We start from the raw sequence: 22029 nt of genomic DNA, 5'->3' as shown, positions 1-22029 counted from the left end.
ATGGAAATAAAGTAAATATAAAATAAAATAAATAAAAAGCTGTCCTCAAGTTTACCCAAAAGGCTTAAACATTTAAAGTGCATTTAAAAGGGAAAGGCTATTCCATACTAAGTAGCTTTATCTATTTGTTTAATTCTTGTTAATTATTTGTTGTTAAGACCATTAAAAGCTTAATATTTTGCCGTTTGCGGCTTGGCCCATTTTGTTTCTTTTCTCTCTCTCTCTCTTTTTTTTTTTGCCGAGGAGTGTATATTCAAATAAATATTTCTTAGCATATTGGATTATCAATCCCACATTTGGTTAATTCTTTATGAAAAGAAAGGAAAGAAGTATGGATATAAATCACTTCTTGGCTGCTTGAGTATTGAGGTCGCTACAGAGAAGGAGGGGACTTTTATGTAGCAATGGCGTCGACGATGACAATGATAGTTTCTGAGCTCACATCCCTTCGAGAGCATGACACAGACCTGAAACCCTGAACTTCATTACACCTGCGATTCATTTTAACTTTACTGTGCAAATGGCGAAAGAATAATGTATTTAATATTTAATGTATTGCTGAGTTGTTGTGTGAACACGGTTAGCTAGCCTTTCTAACATGGAGCAAACAGAAACAGCCGAGGAGCTGTTAGCCAAACAGCATCGCAAGGAGAAGAAAGAGCTGCAAGGTGGGACACTTTTTCATTTAGCACAAGTGTTCTTGTTTTGTTTTTGTTTTTTTTTAATGATTATTATTATTTACAGTTTAACTTGCTTAACGAGACTACAGGTTTAAAGTGCACTGTTTTAACCATTATTTCAGAATGGTTCGGCAGCAGAAGGGCTGAATCTCAAATGGTTTGAATATATAGTGCACTAATTAGGTTAGAAAAACCAGTGTTTTATACACTAAGTAGTGTGGTAATATAGGCAGCATGGGACTGTTTTGGATTCAGCCTTTATTTCTGCTTGTGTTTCCACCTTCTGTAGCTAAAATCCAGAGTATGAAAAATGCTGTACCTAAAAATGACAAGAAAAGGAGGAAGCAGCTGACTGAGGACATCACCAAGCTAGAAGCTGAGCTGAATCAGAAACACGAGAATGAGCTCGGACAGCTGCACACTTCTGCTGAAGTGAAGGTGGGGTATAGACAATCCTGTGCTGATGATTGGGATGATTCAGTATTCAGGCTGTGTGTGATTCAGTTCTGGAGGTAACCGGAAACGATTATTATTATTATTATTGTGTGAAGGTTGATGAGGTTACAGATGATGTGGAGTGCATGAATGTGTGCGGCGGAGAGCAAGCAGATCTGAAACAGACCCGATTATCCAAAGCCCAGAAGAGAAGGGTGAGTTGAACGGTCTGTCTGTCTCACTCTAATACCTGTCTGTCTGTGTGTCTGTCTGTCTCACTCTAACGTCTGTCTGTCTGTCTCACCCTAATACCTGTCTGTCTGTCTCTCACTCTAACGTCTGTCTCTCACTCTAACGTCTGTCTGTCTCACTCTAACGTCTGTCTGTCTGTCTGTCTCACTCTAACGTCTGTCTGTCTCACTCTAACGTCTGTCTGTCTGTCTGTCTCACTCTAACGTCTGTCTGTCTGTCTGTCTCACTCTAACGTCTGTCTGTCTGTCTCACTCACTCTAATGTCTGTCTGTCTTACTCTAATGTCTGTCTGTCTGTCTCATTCTAATGTCTTTCTGGCTGGTTGTCTGTCTCACTCTAATACCTTTCTGGCTGGTTGTCTGTCTCGCTCTAATACCTGTCTGTCTGTCTGTCTCGCTCTAATACCTGTCTGTCTGTCTGTCTCGCTCTAATACCTGTCTGTCTGTCTGTCTGTCTGTCTCACTCTAATACCTGTCTGTCTGTCTGTCTGTCTCACTCTAATACCTGTCTGTCTGTCTGTCTCACTCTAATACCTGTCTGTCTGTCTGTCTGTCTCACTCTAATACCTGTCTGTCTGTCTCACTCTAATACCTGTCTGTCTGTCTCACTCTAATACCTGTCTGTCTGTCTGTCTGTCTGTCTCACTCTAATACCTGTCTGTCTGTCTGTCTGTCTGTCTCACTCTAATACCTGTCTGTCTGTCTGTCTCACTCTAATACCTGTCTGTCTCACTCTAATACCTGTCTGTCTGTCTGTCTGTCTCACTCTAATACCTGTCTGTCTGTCTCACTCTAATACCTGTCTGTCTGTCTCACTCTAATACCTGTCTGTCTGTCTGTCTCACTCTAATACCTGTCTGTCTGTCTGTCTCACTCTAATACCTGTCTGTCTGTCTCACTCTAATACCTGTCTGTCTGTCTCTGTCTCACTCTAATACCTGTCTGTCTGTCTCTGTCTCACTCTAATACCTGTCTGTCTGTCTCACTCTAATACCTGTCTGTCTGTCTGTCTGTCTCACTCTAATACCTGTCTGTCTGTCTGTCTGTCTGTCTCACTCTAATACCTGTCTGTCTGTCTGTCTCACTCTAATACCTGTCTGTCTCACTCTAATACCTGTCTGTCTGTCTGTCTGTCTCACTCTAATACCTGTCTGTCTGTCTCACTCTAATACCTGTCTGTCTGTCTCACTCTAATACCTGTCTGTCTGTCTCACTCTAATACCTGTCTGTCTGTCTGTCTGTCTCACTCTAATACCTGTCTGTCTGTCTGTCTCACTCTAATACCTGTCTGTCTGTCTCACTCTAATACCTGTCTGTCTGTCTCACTCTAATACCTGTCTGTCTGTCTGTCTGTCTGTCTCACTCTAATACCTGTCTGTCTGTCTGTCTGTCTGTCTGTCTGTCTGTCTCACTCTAATACCTGTCTGTCTGTCTGTCTCACTCTAATACCTGTCTGTCTGTCTCACTCTAATACCTGTCTGTCTGTCTCACTCTAATACCTGTCTGTCTGTCTCTGTCTCACTCTAATACCTGTCTGTCTGTCTCACTCTAATACCTGTCTGTCTGTCTCACTCTAATACCTGTCTGTCTGTCTGTCTGTCTCACTCTAATACCTGTCTGTCTGTCTGTCTCACTCTAATACCTGTCTGTCTGTCTGTCTCACTCTAATACCTGTCTGTCTCACTCTAATACCTGTCTGTCTGTCTGTCTGTCTCACTCTAATACCTGTCTGTCTGTCTCACTCTAATACCTGTCTGTCTGTCTGTCTCACTCTAATACCTGTCTGTCTGTCTGTCTGTCTGTCTCACTCTAATACCTGTCTGTCTGTCTGTCTCACTCTAATACCTGTCTGTCTGTCTGTCTCACTCTAATACCTGTCTGTCTGTCTCACTCTAATACCTGTCTGTCTGTCTCACTCTAATACCTGTCTGTCTGTCTCTGTCTCACTCTAATACCTGTCTGTCTGTCTCACTCTAATACCTGTCTGTCTGTCTGTCTGTCTCACTCTAATACCTGTCTGTCTGTCTGTCTGTCTGTCTCACTCTAATACCTGTCTGTCTGTCTGTCTGTCTCACTCTAATACCTGTCTGTCTGTCTGTCTGTCTCACTCTAATACCTGTCTGTCTGTCTGTCTCACTCTAATACCTGTCTGTCTGTCTGTCTCACTCTAATACCTGTCTGTCTGTCTGTCTGTCTCACTCTAATACCTGTCTGTCTGTCTGTCTGTCTCACTCTAATACCTGTCTGTCTGTCTGTCTGTCTCACTCTAATACCTGTCTGTCTGTCTGTCTGTCTCACTCTAATACCTGTCTGTCTGTCTGTCTGTCTCACTCTAATACCTGTCTGTCTGTCTGTCTCACTCTAATACCTGTCTGTCTGTCTGTCTCACTCTAATACCTGTCTGTCTCACACTCATACCTGTCCCTCTGTGTGTCTGCCTCTCTGTTTGTGTCTCTCTCTCTCTCTCTCTCTGTCTGTTTTTGGGTTTATGTGTCTGTGTTTCTGTCGTTGTGGATATCTCTTTGTCTGCCTGTCTCTCTCTGTCTGTCTGTCTCTGTGTTCCTCTCTGTATATCTGTGTCTCTCTAGGGTTCTGTCAGTTTGCATTTCTCTCTCTCCCTCTCTCTCCCCTAGGCTTTGCATTCACTGCTGCATACACACTACCGGTCAGAAGTTTGGGGACACTTGACTGAAATGTTTCTCATGATCTTAAAAGCCTTTTGATCTGAAGGTGTATGATTAAATGTTTGAAATCGGTGTTGTAGACAAAAATATAATTGTGCTAACGTATTCATTTCTTTCATTAGAAAACTAACATTTTATTTACAAAAAATATTTATTTTAAACTAACGACTCGGAGCGAAATATTCCAGAAAGCAGGCAATTAACTTCTTTAACACTGTTTAAAAAGCATCTCGGAGAGATTCCTCAAGAAATCGGTTGAGAAAATACCAAGAATACATTTCTGGAAATTCTAGGCCAAAAGGGTGTCTACTTTGAAGATGCTAAAATATTAAATTATTTTTGATTTATTTATTTAATTATTTTATCATGACACAATTCCCATAGTTCCATTTGTGTTATTCCAGAGTTTTGATAACTTTATTATTATTATTCTAAAATATGGGAAAAATAAAGAATGAGTGTTTCTAAACTTTTGGCTGCTAGTGTATATTGTGAGGACGTTTAGGTTGGTTCATTGCGACTGAGAACATCAGTCATGGTCAGTTAGAGTTTGCTGAGGTGGTTTGACATGAAGCAGGGTTACTGTTACCATCCTGAAGAGAATTATTTTCCAATAACAGCACATCTTGAAGTGTCTTATTCTTTTTCTAGCACATCAGTTTGCTAATAATTAAAATTTTCACTTAAAGAATGATGCTGTGTATTTTTAACCATTTGGAGTTACATTTAATGCCGTGGAATGCCCGCAAGACAAGTTATCAGTGCCAGTATAGCAGCTATAGTCACCACTTAGTATTTCATAAAATGCACCCTGTCACTTTACTGAGAAACCAGAATGCGAATGAATCGACGTCTTCTGACCATTCAGATTCAAGAATTCAACAGCGCTGACAGCAATAAAGTGTGAGTTGACCTATATTCCGACTGGTCACAGCTCTAATTGTTTTGTGGGACATTTTCCAGGACAAGAAAGCAGCTCAGGAGAAGGAGCGAGAGAACCGCATCGCTGAGGCCGAAGTAGAGAATCTGTCGGGGTCTAGACATCAGGAAGGACTAAAACTAAGTCAGAAACTGGCAGTGAAGCAGCTGCAGATTAAAGAGATCTCGTCTGATGGCCATTGCATGTATCGTGCAGTAGAGGATCAGCTAACAGGGCGCGGCTGTTCTCTCGGGATCCAGGAGCTCAGAGTTCAAACAGCTCAGTACATGAGGAGCCATGAGGACGATTTCCTGCCCTTTCTTACCAACCCCAACACTGGGGACATGTACACTGCAGGTGAGCAGCTGCACTAAAGGCCACACATTTAGGTGTGTGCATAAAGTGTAATTTCACAGGTGCATTTGTTTTCAGCATTTTTAAAGGTATATAGACTGGTAAGTTTGTTGATTTTGTATGTATGTATATAAAAATTGCAGTAGAAAGAATACAAATGAGGGAAAAAAAAAAGCCATGTAGGTGTCCTCATCTGTGCAAGTAAAAGTGACTCTGAAGCAAAAAGTAAAGCAGTTTATTTAATGCAAACAGAACAAAGCATGTGTCAGTAATTAGTTATTACAGTATTCAGCATACGTTATAATTGCATAAACTTTGAGATAGTCTCCATCACTGTGCTCCTTTCTTGGATGCTTTTAAAATTTTTTTTTTTTTTTTTTTTTTTTACTAATTCTGCTCCCGAGAAACTCTGTCCCATTTGGTTCCTTGTTTCAGACATTCAAAAATTATGTTTTAACCATATTGTATTTTGTTTATATATATATCCTTATACCCTACAATTTTGTAAAAAGCTGGGTAATTTCCATGGTGTGAAAATTGATTAAGGTTGCAAGTGTATAGGAGTTTTTTTTCCTCCTTACATCTCCTACCAGGCATGATGGTCTAGGAAATTAATCAACGACAAGCTGGTGTGAAGCGGCCAGACAAAATCAGAGTTACTGTTATCACCCCAAAGTTGATTATTTTCCTACAACAGCTCATCCTGAAGTGTTTTATTCATCTTATATCACAATGATTACTATTGTTTAAACAATGTATTAAAGGATAAACCATCATAGTTTTAAGCGGTATTAACTGTTACCTTTAATGTTGTAGAACGCATGCGACACAAGTTAGTTGTAAGCACGTTATAAGTACACACTTGTTGCATGAGTCATGTGGCATAAAATAGTTAAGTAAAATAAATAGAATCCCTAGAGTGTCTGCTTTTTAAATAAACAACAACAACTTTGTCTTTTCTTGTATACAGATGAATTTGAGAAGTACTGCAGTGATGTTGCAGAAACAGCAGCTTGGGGTGGACAATTAGAGGTACAAATTCTGATAAAGTTCCCATATTAGAATCCTGATCTAGAACCTTGCACTCAGTTTCAACTTTTATTTTAATTGCATTTAAAATAAAATGCAATTAAAATAATTGGGGGGTGGGGGGTTATTATTTCGGAATAACAAGATTGTGCCAAAATAACAAAATATATTGAAATAATGAGAAAATGTTAAAATAAGGTAACTAGAAATGAGTTAAGTCAAAGTAATTTAATATCTCATTCATTCCAATAACTCGTTATTTCAAGATACGTAGTTATTTTGACTTCATTAGTTATTTCTAAGGATCTTACTTTGAAATAAATGAGATATGGAAAAACAAGATAACTATAAATAACGATATGTTGAAATATCATAACTAGAAATAATGAGTTATGTAAGGGATAATCCATGGCTAAGTGTGCATTTCACGATTTTAATGCACAAGGTGGAGGCAAACAACCACTCGGCACGGAGCGAATTAAAATCGTGTAACGCACACCTAGCTGTGAATTATCCCACTTATACCATGGTCACTTGCCAGCATTGACAATTAAATCTGTCATTGATGTTTGCGAAATGTGACTGAAAGTATAAAAATAATGGTTAATTTTCGTTAGTTATTTTATATACAGGTCGTTAGATCTAGAACTCTGTTCCCCTTAAATCATAGACAGAGATAAAGTAGTACGATAACATTACATTTATTTGAATGAATGAATTATAATAAATAGTTATTAGAGAGAGAGAGATCGATAATATTGAAGCTGTGAGTTTAACTACTGTATGCAACTGTAACTGTATGTTACTATGGTTACAGTTGTTTATAGGGAGCATATTAATTTAGAACGGTGATTAAACTGACTGGAACTACCTGTACATTATACAGTTCGAACGCACACCTTCAAGTCAATATTTACACCATTTATAGTTATCTTGTTCATTCAATAAATTGGACTTGTTGATCGATACTTTTCCATTGATTCTGTTTCCCCCTCATAGTTAAGAGCTCTTACTCACGTCCTCAAGTTACCAATAGAGGTTATTCAAGCGGAGACTCCTGCTGTTATTATTGGTGAAGAGTATGACAAGCCACCCATCACTCTTGTGTAAATATCTAATAAAAATTCCCCCATTTTATTTATGTATTTATTTATTGTATTCCATGACAATATGGTTAATTTTTCTGTCCTTAACATTTTACAGTTACATGAGGCATGCATATGGACTGGGCGAGCACTATAACTCTGTGGAACCACTGAAAGATGCAGCGGGTGAAGAACAAAACTGAAATCGTTTGTCCTGGAATCTTTTTCCAATTGGATGGAGGAAAATACACAAACATGTGGCTTCGGTTATTCCAGATTTAGAGTAGATGCTGAAACAGTGGAGAGAAGGCTTCCAGAAGAACCAAGCGATGATGGCTGTTAGATTGCTTGTCAATTAGCTCATCAATTTATGCGCAATATTCCCAGGATATCATCATAGTTTATAAATGTGCAGTGATTAGGTCTGAGGAAATGGGCTACAAAGAAGCTTGTGTTGGAATAAATAAAAAAATTAAATGCAAAGTTTCTTCCTTATTTGAAAGCATTTTGTGGCTTTAAGATATTCAATAAATGAGTCTTATTTATAGATAGTGGAGTGTTAGGTTTTATGTTGAAATGAGGTAATGATGAAATAACAAGATAATTTATCATAATTTCAACTTGGATTGTGGGGTGTTGAATACTATCAATAAGATAAATTTACTTTACTATTTTGGAATAACGAGATAATGTTGAAATATTGTAACTAGAAATGATTTAAGTGGAAGTAAGTTTATCTCTCATTAATGTGAATAACTTATTTCAGGATACAGTATGTAGTTATTTCGACTTGGTAATTTCTAATTTTGAAATAACGAGATATGAAAACAAGATCATGTTCAAACAAGATAACTAGAAATAATTCATATTAATAGAGTTAATATCTAACAACCTAATGTCTCATTATTTCGAGTTAGCTGGTTAATTCAAGACATTGTCAATATTTACACTTAAGTCATTTTTAGTGAACTTATTTCAATAAATTAGTCTTATTGGTAGATTGTGGAGTGCTACAGAGTATGTCAGAATAATGAGATAATGTTGAAATAAGTTAACTTGATATAACAAGTTATGTCACAATAACATCTTGAAATAAAGTTTGTGATTCTGGCTTGATAACTATATTTTCTATTTATCTTGTTATTTTGACAGTCTACCAGTAAGGCTAATTTATTGAATATGTCAAAATAACTAGATAATAACTACCATGTTAAGAAAAAAATCTAATGGTTTCCACTAGAAATACCATTACAAACCATCAGATAACCATTAAAAGCATTACCATTATTCATCCTTAATGGTATCTACTAGACATAACATGACACCAATAGGACGCAACAAATTACCCGTAGAGACCCACAGGGACCATTACAGTTTCTATTAAAACCAATACAATTCCCATTATAACCGTTAACATTATTGGTCCTTAATGGTATCCACTAGACATAACATGCCACCAACTGAACACAACAAATTACCAGTAGAGACCCACAGGGACCCTTACAGTTTCTTTTAAAACCAATACAATTCCCATTATAACCATTAATATTATTGGTCCTTAATGGTATCTACTAGACGTAACATGCCACCAACCGAACACAACAAATTACCAGTAGAGACCCACAGGGACCCTTACAGTTTCTATTGAAGCCAATACAATTCCCCATTATAACCATTAAAATGATTAACATTATTGGTCCTTAATGGTATCCACTAAACATAACATGCCACCAATAGAATGCAAAAAATTACCAGTAGATGCCCACAGGGACCATTAGTTTCCATTAACACCAATACAAATTCTATGAGGGTTTCTATTGTTGTTGTTTTTGTTTTTTTCTCCATAATATCTTGGGTAGATAATACCCTGAAATAACGAGCTAAGTCGAAATCGCGAGTTTGCGGTCTTCAGTACTTAATAGACACTAGAGGGCAGTGTTGTGCAGTTTCATTTCCAGCATACTACCGTACTAACTAGTATGTTTAGAATAGAGCGGTTACAGGTTTATATACACACTTAATAGTGCGACAGTGTGCGACCCATGTTTCTATGGGAACGTGAACAAATCGCTGAACTGAAGGATTTTTGAGCGTGTTTTAGGCAAATGGCCAATGATTTGGTAATTCTAGCACTCAAAGCTAACAGCAAGTCGTTAAATTTGAGCTCGAGGAACATAACTGAGCTTTCTAAATGTTTTGCAAAGTTAACTCGGGTTTTAGGGCTCCGTTTAAACAACAACCGCCTCACGACTCTGCCTCTCGGACTGCAGGGCATGCGGCAGGTGGGTGAACAAGACTGTTTAAATCAACAGTTCAAGACATATATATATATATATATATATATATATATATATATATATATATATATATATATATATATATATATATATATATATATATAATTTACATTTGAGTATTTGCTACTTTAGTTGACAGAGATTAACCTGGGCAATAACGCTTTCGAGGAGGTGCCACCGGTCCTGAAGCATCTGCACAGCTTGAAAAAGCTGTATTTGTTCAGGAATCAGATTTCCACACTGCATCCAGAGGTTCTAGGTGAGTTACAACCAAACTAAAGTGTTTTTTTTGTTTGTTTGTTTGTTTGTATGTTTTTTTTTTAATCCATGAATGTCACGATGAGAGAATAAATAAGGGAATACTATTAAAATAATATGCAGTAATCTCACTACAGTTGCCCTCCAGAATTATTCACAAACATGAAAATGATACAGTGATATGCAAAAGTATTCACCCCCACTTTGAACCTTTCCACCGGTTCAATGTGCCTCACACGTCTAGGGTTGGGGGTTCAATTCCCGTCTCTGCCCTGTGCGTGTCGAGTTTGCATGTTCTCGTGCTTCAGGGGTTTCCTCCAGGTACTCCGGTTTCCTCCGCCAGTCCAAAGACATGCGTTGTAGGCTGATTGGCATCTTTAAATTGTTCATAATGTGTGAATGGTTTTGTGAGTGTGTGTATGATTGAGCCCTGTGAAGGGTTGGCATGCCGCCCAGGATGTCCCCCGACTTGTGCCCCGAGTTCCCTGGGATAGGCTCCAGGCGCCCCGTGACCCTGTGTAGGATAAGTGGTACAGAAAATTAATGGTCCGGGACAAAGTTCTGGAGAAGTCTCAAGTCTTAAATCCGTTATTATAGATCAATTAGTTCCTGTCCACTAATTTGATTGGACGAATGATGTTTCAAGAGTGCTTATATTTGGTATAACCGCACTGGGATGTTTCACTGTGTGTTCAGTGAAACATCCCAATTAGTCCGCTTGTCTGTGCTCGCTACGTAATATTCCAATTCTAGCGACATTCCCACTGAAATGGTTATCATCAACAGACATGGCAAATAATACTTTTTTCAGGACTATAACTTCAGACGTAATGTATGAAAGCTCATCAGATGAAGATGAAAAGGAAGAAGGGACACCAATTTCATAACGGGAACGTACAAATCATTGTGAGCCAGCACACCAAATGGCCATCAGCGAGTGTGGATTCTTTGGGATGCTAGCGGAGCAAAATAAACAACTTATTCGGCCATGTTGTGTCCGAAATTTCACTTACTCAATATTCATTTCTTATTTATAAAACTGTTGAATAAAAGCAATATCACAATAATGCGGTTATACTGAATGTAATGCTCACAGGACAACCTCCTGACTTGGCTAAACATGAGCTGAGTCACAGAAATGGTTAAAGAACTAGAAAATCAAAAGTTTAGCATCGAGCATTTCAGTCTTTGGATTTGGAGTCCTGCCGAAAACCTGTGGTTTGAATTGAAGAGGGAAGCCTACAGGCACAAACCTATAAATATAAATGACTTATTGGAAGTGTGGACCAAGACCTTCTACAGCTATCTCCAACTTTGCTAGATGTTACAGGAAGAGTGTTGTTATTTTCTACAGGGCAGGCGTCATAAAATATTAACGGTGAGTCTTATTGCAACGTTTTTTGGGGGGCAAACTGTACTACTTAAAAACGTTTTTTTATTATTAGTTTCAAACACAATGTCCCTGTATGTAAGCTCAAAACATAATTTAGTGCTCATGTTATTCTTTTATATATTAATTTTTGGGGTGCCAATATTTCTATACCAGAAATCCAGATGTTTAAGACTTAATTAATGACTGTACACAATGTTCTGTACGGTATGATTGCATTACAAATTGAATTTTATTTATTTAAATCAATTCTTTTTTATTTTTCAGAGGGTCTTTCAAACCTTATTGTTCTCAACCTGAACAGCAACAAAATCAAAACCATTCCTACAGCTATAAAGAGGTGAATTATCTAGTCAGCTTTCATACTGAGTGTGATATTGACTAAGAGGGGTAATTCAAAATAACAACGTGGCTTCTCATCCCGACAACGCTTACAATTGTTTTCATTTACAGCCTCTCGAATTTGGAACGATTCAGTATTACAGACAATCAGCTAGAAGAGATTCCCGCTGAGCTGGGGCTGGTCAGCAAGTTGACAGAGATGAATTTAACCAGGAACAAGTTGAGTGAAATTCCGCAGGAGTTGTATAAGCTAACACATCTGAGGAAACTGAGCTTGGCTAGAAACAGTCTCAGAGAGCTACCAGAGGTGGGTTCTGGGTTAACAGTTGATAAGAACAATACATGTGTATTGTTTTAGGTATGTTTGATGCATTTTTACGCAGTAGTCCTGGAATGAATCAGAACATTTCCAGTTTTTCCAAAGGGAATTCTTGGATGGAAAAATCTGAAGATGTTAGATGTTGCTGGAAACCACCTGTCTATGTTTCCAGTCGATGTAAGTCACTGACATATTTCGACAAGCATTTGCCATTGTAACAAACAGCGGACTTGTTTATAAATGACACAATTAGCATAAAACACCATAAACATTCAGCTAATACGTTTTTAAATGAAATTCTCAGATGAAACCCCATATAATAAGTCAAATTTAAGGTTATTTATACCACAGCACTGTTGAATTCTCGATTCTGATAGGACCGAAGGTTGATTGATCGGACGGTCGTTTCAGCTCGGACAGTCGTTTCAGCAAGGTTTATATTAATGCACTTGTTCCACTACGTTATCGTTCCTATAATGACAACCCTGCACATTAACAGATACAAAAAGTACATCATTTCATAAGTTTAATTTTTGTTTTTTGGAAGGAGGCTCAAGTATCAGAGCTTTGTAACAGTCAGAGGTGAAGCCGTAGCTTTCTGAAATGAGGACGTCTTCAGGACGTAGCACTTTTATGCGCTTTTTCTGTAACATGCCTGCTTTGTAAAAAAAAAATGAACTTCAAGAGAGAGGATAAAAGAGAAAACGACTGTTTATAGCATTTATAATGTAAGTGATAAAAAGGACTAATTTGTTTCACAGACAGTACAACATTAAATGTAACTGTAAAAGTATAATATAATATAAAGTATAACAAATAATAAATTTTAATTATTGGAAAATTGCTGTGCTATAATATATATATATATATATATATATATATATATATATATATATATATATTCCATCTACTTGACGATTTGTGCCATGACAAGTGTCTGGAAATGTCGGTATGTCTATATAAACTGTATGTAGAATAATTAAACAGCTAAAGGTCTTTTCTAAAAATTCAAGAACTAAGTAAGACAAAAAAAAAAATCTCTTTGTCTTGTATAATTGATAAAAGGTTATAAATTTGTTGATGTATAATATAGTGACATACTTTTTTTTTTATTAGTCTTCTAATAGCCTTTATATATCCCTCAGTTCCACGTTCTTGAGCTGCAAGAATTATATTTTGAAGGAAACAATCTTGTTCAGTTTGAGCTGCTCACGTCCGCTCAAGAGGAGGAAGTTCTCTCATTAAAGGTGAGGTACAACTTAGGCCCAAGGTTCTCAATGCGGGGTTTGAAGACTCAAGCATAGCCAGGAGGTCAGTTTTTTTTTTAAATGTATAATCATAAACCACTATTATTATATTTAGTATTGCGTTTTTATTTTAGCTCGTTCGACTGTTCCTTTTAATTGGGTTTAATCCAAACCTCAAAACCTCAAAAACAAGCACAAACAACGTCAACGATGTAATAAAAATGTGTTCTGGGATTAACAGATCTAAGGCTCCAATATATAGCTAAATTATTATTGTGGACGCAGAATATTTAATTAGTTGCATTATGTTCATAAATCCCTGCAAAACATTTGTGAACCCCATTCCACACAGAAAGATTAAGCACAGAAAGGTGTCATTAGAGGAGGTTTTTCTGACTGTGTTTTTCTGACATGTTTTTTAATAGTGAAATCTTACATGTTATAACCCGCACCAGACATACTGTAAACTAGCAGCTGAACGTAAAAGTTCTTTATTAATGCTGCTCTACAAAGCGTGGTCTTAATCCATCTTTTGGGTCAAAACATGAACAAAGAAGAATGTCACAGGCAAATTCACATTTATCCAAACCTGACAGGCAGAGGTCAAAGCCAGAATATATTTTATGTGATTTGGAGAGCTGTGAAAATTAAAAGCTAGGAGACGATGAAACTAGGACACAGCTCAGAGATGCTGTATAATCTCAGCAAAACAAAGTCATATACACTGGTTAATGAGACATAATGAAGCTAATGAGAAGTGACAGGTGGTAATAATCATGATTCAAACTGAAGCAGGAGCGAGGAAAAAATAGGAATTGAACAGGTGGGTACTTGGACAACTAATAACATTGTTTTCTGCACAGGAACATGCTGCCAGATTCATCCTGAAAGAACATTTAAATAAGTCATCTGTGGCGTCCAGGGCTTCGCTACTCCTTCCAGATATAGAGACAATGCTGTCTCGGTTTGGAAGGTGTGCCGTTTGCTTTGAGCCCTTTCTGACCACCTGGGTGGAGTGTGTGCAGTTCATCAACCTGCGAAAGGTGCACGTACTGTCTTAACACTCATTTATTTAGTTTTCATAATATAATATGAGGAAGAAATCTAATCATCCATGTGCATATACGTTCACTGGCCACTTTATAAGGAACACTTGTACACCTGTCATTTACACAGTTGGCCTCGTGGGGCAGCAGCACAATGCATAAAATCACATAGATAGACTGGGGTAGATGGGCTGGTTTGAGCATTTCAGAAACTGTTGATCTCCTGGGATTTTCAGACACATAACAGTCTCTAGAGTTGGTGTAGAAAATGAAAAAACATCCTGTGGGCGGAAATGCTTGGTGAGAGAGGTCAGAGGAGAATGGCCAGACTGGTTTGAGCTGACAGCAAGGCTACAGTAACTCAAATTAACACTATTTACAACCGTGGTGGGCAGAAAAGCAACTCAGAATACACAACATGGCGGAACTTGAGGTGGACGGGCTACAACAGTAGAAGATAATTGCATGGGTATGGGACTTTAGGATACACACGAATGGGGAATATTGGTGGAGCACACTGATTCATTAATAGTGTAAAATATTACACATGTTAAAAAAACATTATATATATATATATATATATATATATATATATATATATATATATATATATATATATATAGTGGCGGCTCAGCGGTTAAAGCTCTGGGTTAGTGATCAGAAGGTCGGGGGTTAAAGCCCCATTGCTGCCAAGCTGCCACTGTTGGGCCCTTGAACAAGGCCCTTAACCCTTAACCGCTCTGACCCCAGCTTCCTGATATGCTGGGGTATGCAAAGAAAAGAATTTCACTGTGCACATGTATATGTCATCAATAAAGACTCATTATGTTGCTAATTGTACACTTTGTGTAAAATGTCTCATTGCACTCCTTTATTTTTCCTAGGACATGGGGATAAAAAACTCACAGAATATTCCAGTTCGAGTGCTGCTGTGCTCTTATTCCTGCTTCAACAAGAGCAGCCACTCTTACTACAGTGTCGCTAAAGTAAAGCCGTAAGAGGTGCCCTATCACATTCCTGAATATAATTCCAGTAATACATGTCTCCTCTAAGCCTGTCATTTAGTAGTTTATTGCTTTCAAAAGCAGGTGAAATGCGTTCATCCTTTATATAATTCGCCACCAGGTGGCAGTGTATGATCACTCACTGGTTCTGTATGTTTCGGTGAAAGAACTTTTAGTGTCTGTGAAAGTTCATGCCAGTCATATTGCATCTGATGTCAGTGCTTACATTTCCCCCCCCCCCTTCACCCGTCAAACTCTCAGACCCCGACCAGACTTTCATTATTCATTCTCATAACTACATACATTTACTATTAGTCTCACTAAATAACTTATTCAATTGTAGTAGTTACTAAATAATATGCTTTAAGACTTTACTCATTGTAAAGCATATTAAAGGGTTAAAATTTATGTCAAAGTATATTTTAGTTACCATTTTTGCTTCCACTAATCACTTTCTTCAAACTTATTATTCCTACATTACACCAAATTGGCCCTAGGTTTGAATGTGTGTGTGCATGAGATGAACTGGCATCATCTAGGGTATATCCCTACCTCACACCCAGTGTTCATGGAAGTGAGTCCAAATCCACATTGACCCTGACCAAGATAAAGTGGTTACTAAAGGCGAATGAATAATAATATATAATTTGACACATTCTAAGCATACACTATAATGCAATATGTATTTCCAAACTGGTGAGACGGACGGCCTAGAACATGGACCAGCAATCCATAGATGACAAATTTGTTCATACTTACTGGTGGGCCGGTGACTGAGAAGTCACATAGTGGTAAATGGAGATGAAGCTTTAGCAAAAGATTTGAAAAAAATGTTTTTGGTCTTTTGCTATGGGGGATGTGCTTGTTTTAAGTATTTCCACCATGTCAATGACTTCCAGGACAAAAATGTAGTCGCACTAGACCAATGAAGTTATGTAGTGACAGTATTTATCTTGCCTGTCACTATAGCAACTGTTTGTTCTGGACTTAGGTAGCTAGTTTGCTTGTTTTCTGCAGAAATATATGAAAGATCAATCCATTTATACCATTTGAACATCACTGGTTTTGTACCATTGACACTAAAATACAGTGCAGTAAATGGTAAGCTTTTTTTTTCCTCCTAATAACAATAGTCTTTTAATTCATACATTTACCACATAACTTGGAAATTCTCTTTCTAACTCATCACATTTAGTTAAATGGTTTTTAAATATAAATACTTTGTGCATTTCCAGTCCAGCAGAATTGCATATTTTGTATCAAAACTGTTTAAGATAGATCATCTTTTGCTAGCAGATACATTTTAGTAGCCTAGCTCTCTCTAGAACTCTTCAGTTCTCCACATCTACCCTTAGTTCATCTGTTCAACCTGAGAGAATTTAATTTCTCCAAGTTAATTTCCCATGCAGGCCCTCTGAGCTCCAAGCACAATCCACGGAGTCGGGTCTGATGAATAATGCAGCAGGTTTAATTGCAAGAGCCAGAAACTAATGATTTTGGACTGGTTAACAGCAGGGGAACCATACATCTCTGCAAACTAAATGAAAAATCATTTAAAAAAAAAAAAAGGGAATAGGGGAAAACGCTAATTGATGAATAATTAAAGCTTCAGCTACAGGGCGTAATTGTGACATTTTGTTTCAATCAGTTTTGAAGTACAGGGAAAAGTGTACTAAAGAAAGTCATGACAACTCTGAGAATGTCCAGTGCAAAAGAAGGATTGAGTCACTTAATTATACAGTCTTCAGTCAAACTCTGTTACTACACTGGAATAGAAATTTTATCTGAAGAAACAGGTGGACAAAATAGGCAGGCTGTGTTGGATAACATTTTTTCTTTGTTATTTTACTGGATTAAAAATGTACTGTTTAGATCAGAATACTTTGTCAGATGAACAATATTAAATTTGTTATTTCTTTTCCTTTTTTTTTTTTTTTGGTCACTTATTGGCTTTATTTCCTTTTTCTTTTCCTGAAAATGTAAAATAAATGCTAGCCTTTAAAAAAGACATCCCCCATTAAATATTTCTCAACCATGCATCACATGTACAGTAGTGAATACTGATTTTCATTCTTACTTACATACAATTGACAAAAATAAAGATGAGTGATGGAAACAGACAAGAAAGTGAAAATGACTTTTCAAGCAAAATGTGCTTGGCTGAATTTAAAAAAATAATAATAATAATTCAGTTTAACCTGAGAGTAACATCTTGAAAAAAACATCATACCCTTACACACCCATGCCATTAGGATGATTTGCAACCATATGACGGTGTAATAGAAGTAAATGGAATATATTAGGTAATTGGGATGAATGTTATAGATTGTATTCATCCTAGGACTTATTTTTAGAAGACTTTATTGTGAAATACACATATTGAAATGCATTTATGAAACAAGTGATACAGTGATACCTTTTTTATAAAGCATCTGGCTCCATAGCTTTTGACTTTTGATTCATAAACCAGGGACTGAGTCACATAGGCACCAGTTTATGCAAGGACTAACACACAAAAGGGTGCACTGTTTTAGGAAAATAACCCATGCCGGGGTGGTGTGATATGTTACCATCCGAAGCGGATTGTTTTCCTGAAGCAACACAACCCGAAGTCCGCTATAGAAGTCAACAAGTAATTTGTTGCTATAGAAACAATAACTTATTAGAACAAGTGCATTAGTATTGTTGTTACAGGAAATGAATCAACACCTTCAGATTGAAGAATTCAACCATGCTGTGTTATAACTGTACTGTGTATGGAGCAGTGGATAGTGTTTCAGCATCATAGCTCCAGGTTCATGGGTTCGAACCCTAACTCATTTTATGTTCACCAAGTGTTCATATGGGTCTCATCTGGGTTCTCCGGTTTCCTCCCACTGTCAAAAACATGCAGTAGGTGGTCTGTTATGCTAAATTGGCCCTAGGTGTGAATGTGTGTGTGTGTATGGTGCTCTGTGTTGGACTGGCGTTCCATTCAAAGGTGTTTTCCCTTGTGCCCTGTGTTCTGGATCGATGCGACCCTGACGAAAATGGATGGATAGATAGATATTCATATTCTCTCTCTCTCTCTCTCGCTCTCTCTATTTTCCTCACTCTATGTATTGTATGAAATATGCATTATTCCAGTGAGCAGATGTTGGGCCCTGCAGCAGAAAACCTGCCCCAGGCCTTGTCTGGTGTGTGTGTGTGTGTGTGTGTGTGTGTGTGTGTGTGTGTGTGTGTGTGTGTGCGTGTGTGTGTGTGTGCGTGTGTGTGTGTGTGTTTGTGTGTGTGTGTGTGTGTGTGTGTGTGTGTGTGTGTGCCTCCTCTGCAAAAGAACACTTTGTTAATACAGAGCTCAGTCCTCACCTCATTGTTTTGCTAGCCTCATTTCACACAAACATACACTGCACACACTTGTTTTCATGCATCAATGTTTCAGGGATATTACAAAAACACCAGCTGCTAGTGATCCCTCCATCTGAGAGCGTTTGCACCGAATAAAGAATGAGTGCTTTGATTGCCATTAATGGCAGGGAAGAATAGCTGTTAGAGAAGAGGCTATCGCACAGTAGGAAAACGTATGGAGAGCACTGCATCGATACGTTTTGAACATGCATGCCATATGTTAATTAGGAGGTCTGCGCTGATATGATTACGGAACAGGATTATAGCCTGTGGTACCGTATCTCTGTGCTTTCTCATGGGGAAAGCATGATATTATAAAGTAGCTGTACATGTGTTTTAATTTACCAAGCTCAGTATAGGCAGTGTGATGTTGGCAAGTCTGCTCAGAATGATCTATTGAAGTGCTTGTTCATTACACCTCTTGTCTGTTAGACTATTTAAGCTCCTATCACATGCTCGAGGCCTTCCGCAACTGCTATTGGGGGGGGGGGGGGGGTTCAAATCCATATTTCACAAGCTTGGCATGATAAAGTAGGTGAATGGTTGGTAATAGCAGTCATTAGTAAGGGCTCAGGTACATTTGATAGTTGGTTTCATAAAAATGGCAATAACTATTTTATAGATAATCAGTAGAGTGTAATCTCATCAACTTTGGTGTACAACATGACACTTGCCATATTTGTGGCATCATGCATGCACCTTTAGTGTTCTTGCCAGACCTTTATTATTTTTTAAATAGTATGTTTGGAAAGATTTTATAGCATTTGGTGAACAAAAAAAGGAAAAGAGATAATGGGAAGAAAGCTTGTGAAAAAATGGGATAATGGGGGAAAAAGTGGGAAAACTTATGGATGTATTCACAATTTCATTTAATTTCTTTATGCTTATACCACAGTAGAATTGTACAACTCTGTACAATTCTTAATTCTGATTGGTCAGAAGGTGTTGATTCATTTTCTATAACAGCAGCTTAGACAGTAGCTTTATCTGCAAAGTTAATATTAATGTGCTCATAATGTGCTAATATGTAATATTTTCTATAGTAACAACTATAGAATGCACTTATAAACATGAAGGTGAAGTTTTCTCTAAGGAGATGTTTATTTAGCTTATTTGAAGGTAGTCTCCAGTATGAATTATAAATCCTGCTTGGTAGCACTACTTGTATTGTTCTCCGCTTGATATATCGCTTTGCTTGTATTTCCTCATTTGTAAGTCGCTTTGGATAAAAGCGTCTGCTAAATGAATAAATGTAAATGTAAATGTATCAGCACTTTGCAACATTTAGAGGTAAGATCTGGGAAAGTCTTCAAGCTTCAGGATTTTATTAACTTTAAGAGAGAAGATTAAAGTTGAGGCTGGTGAGGGAATGACTGTTTATAGCTGCTATAACGTAAGTTTTTTTGTGACTGTTGCGGCCAAAAATGCTCGATTTTGCTGAGGGTTATTTTTTCTAAATTTACGATGCAATTTGTGGTGTTTTTTTTTGTGCTGTTTTTGTAGAAAACTACTTGAATTCTCGAAATCGCAATCGCATGAAATTGATTTGCACGGTCTTTCACAGTGATGTTTGTTGGTAAATGAGACCTTTTAGCTGTACTCATGTTCGACGCACGTGAATCAAAGAGGGCTTTGTCTGAATGCGCATTGTGATGACATCACATGATGCATCTTGGCCCAAATCTTTGTAAAATCTGGGGTAATTTTGAAAAATTGCAAGCTCCAGTAAATATTGCAGAGTTGCTTGATTTTGTGTTGATTTCTGCAATCACAAAATTGCAAAATCCTGGAGGGACTGCTAAGTGATAGCAGGAACTAATTTATTTTGTTAACATTCCATGTGACTATAAATATATTAAAAAAGTATGATGTGTCTTTCTTTAATAAATAAAATATTGTTGAATAAAATATCATTGACAAACTGCGGTACAAGAGGAAATGCTAGTTCCTGTTCTCAGACATGAACTGAAACGAGACCTTGCTGAGTGTCTGCACTAGAGCTCGAGTTGACTTTGGTTCCACTAAGTTGCACTCTCTCAGTCCATGTGGAGTGGGTATATTAAAATGAGTGTCATTGATTGCTGGATTAAAGGCTGTGTGTCTGAGAGGGAGAAAAACAGCCACTCGGTATCACACAGAGAAGCCCTGTTGAAGCGAGACGAGCACTCTCCAATCAGGCCAATCTATTGTCTTGCATCTTATGCTGAATGAAGTATCTCCCGTCGAGCCGCTGCCATGGCACTATGGCATTGTCAGCATGATGGCTGCACAATCAATTCCCTCTTTCCCTCCGTCTATCTGTCACCTTCTCTTTCTCTGGTCTGCCTCTAGAAGGCGCTGTGCCTCTGTGCGTCAACCTCAGACGGGTTCTGAAGTCCCAAACAATGACTCAAATGCCTTCAGCTACACAAAGCAGAATAGCTGAGGATAAAAGTCAGACCGACCATGGATAATATGAACGATAAAGAGAGTGTATTTGACATTCGTTACAGCTAGAGCGAATGGGATTAAAATCAGACTTGAAATTGGACCATGAAAGAAAATATTTTTGCCTGCTCATAGCTTAGAACCAAAATGGTTTTATGTCTTGTGTTTCCTACTTAATAAGGCTTTAATATATAATATGTGTGAGTGAATCCAAGACAAAAGTGTCTTTTTTGATCAAAATCATCTTTCTAAACAACTGATTTCAGGTTTACAAGAATATCAATGTGTAGTGTCCTGAAATATTCGCTAGTAGGGATGTAATTTACATAATGTGTTTTAAGTAAATACAAATCCAGATATGAATAGGAGGCTCATTATTAATATTTTTGTTTTGTCTATTGTCAATAGTTTCCTTCAGTAGCCTGACCTAAACACTGCTTTTCATTTCTTTACCACATTTATATACAAACTGGCCCAGAATTCAGAAAGGAAATATGCTGTAATGTATATAGAACTTATGTCTGCTTAGGTCTCCAAAAATATTTCATTCATTCATTCATTTAAAAAAGTTCTTCAGTGTTTTTAAATGAAAATCATTTGGGAATTATAAAGAAAGTATAAAGTTTGTAGTAGATTCTGTGAGCATGCCCTGTGAATTTTTTAATCTTTCTGTAAGGTAAGAAATCCAAAAACTATGGTAAATCTGATCCAATATTTTTAGAAGGCGATTGTCGTTAATTATAAACAATAGTTCTCTGATGATTTGAGAAAGATGTTGTTTTGAATGATTATTAGCTCATTTACTCAGTCACCTTTCATCTGCAGAAAGTTCCAGTAGGCAACCAATTATGAACTCGAGTGATGTAGCTCAGGTT

The 22029-nt window shown here is 37.5% G+C and overlaps 2 protein-coding genes across 2 annotated transcripts; both read left to right on the top strand.

The window, feature by feature from the left end:
- The first annotated feature begins 411 nt into the window (after positions 1-411).
- otud6b (OTU deubiquitinase 6B) lies at positions 412-7916 on the top strand. Its single transcript, XM_053637691.1, has 7 exons — positions 412-668; positions 970-1118; positions 1232-1330; positions 5014-5326; positions 6294-6355; positions 7352-7458; positions 7556-7916. The coding sequence occupies exons 1-7, from the start codon at positions 599-601 to the stop codon at positions 7638-7640; spliced, it is 885 nt and encodes a 294-aa protein (XP_053493666.1). The 5' UTR covers positions 412-598; the 3' UTR covers positions 7641-7916.
- A 1468-nt stretch (positions 7917-9384) lies between these two features.
- lrrc69 (leucine rich repeat containing 69) lies at positions 9385-15334 on the top strand. Its single transcript, XM_053638847.1, has 8 exons — positions 9385-9719; positions 9867-9993; positions 11650-11722; positions 11836-12031; positions 12149-12220; positions 13189-13290; positions 14154-14333; positions 15221-15334. Exons 1-8 carry the CDS (start codon positions 9543-9545, stop codon positions 15332-15334), a joined length of 1041 nt encoding a protein of 346 aa, XP_053494822.1. The 5' UTR covers positions 9385-9542.
- Positions 15335-22029: the final 6695 nt, after the last annotated feature.

This window comes from Ictalurus furcatus, chromosome 12 (assembly GCF_023375685.1).
Source record: "Ictalurus furcatus strain D&B chromosome 12, Billie_1.0, whole genome shotgun sequence".
In the NCBI taxonomy this organism is placed as follows: Eukaryota; Metazoa; Chordata; class Actinopteri; order Siluriformes; family Ictaluridae; genus Ictalurus; species Ictalurus furcatus.
This window is presented reverse-complemented; position numbering and strand designations above follow the sequence as displayed.

Bases quoted from the DNA above. Each gene is read 5' to 3' on its own strand.
- otud6b (XM_053637691.1), top strand. From the start codon at position 599: ATGGAGCAAACAGAAACAGCCGAGGAGCTGTTAGCCAAACAGCATCGC. The intron at 1,119-1,231 runs GTGGGGTATAGA...TATTGTGTGAAG, and splicing joins ACACTTCTGCTGAAGTGAAG to GTTGATGAGGTTACAGATGA. The intron at 6,356-7,351 runs GTACAAATTCTG...TCCCCCTCATAG, and splicing joins CTTGGGGTGGACAATTAGAG to TTAAGAGCTCTTACTCACGT.
- lrrc69 (XM_053638847.1), top strand. From the start codon at position 9,543: ATGGCCAATGATTTGGTAATTCTAGCACTCAAAGCTAACAGCAAGTCG. The intron at 12,032-12,148 runs GTGGGTTCTGGG...GTTTTTCCAAAG, and splicing joins GTCTCAGAGAGCTACCAGAG to GGAATTCTTGGATGGAAAAA. The intron at 13,291-14,153 runs GTGAGGTACAAC...TTTTCTGCACAG, and splicing joins AGGAAGTTCTCTCATTAAAG to GAACATGCTGCCAGATTCAT.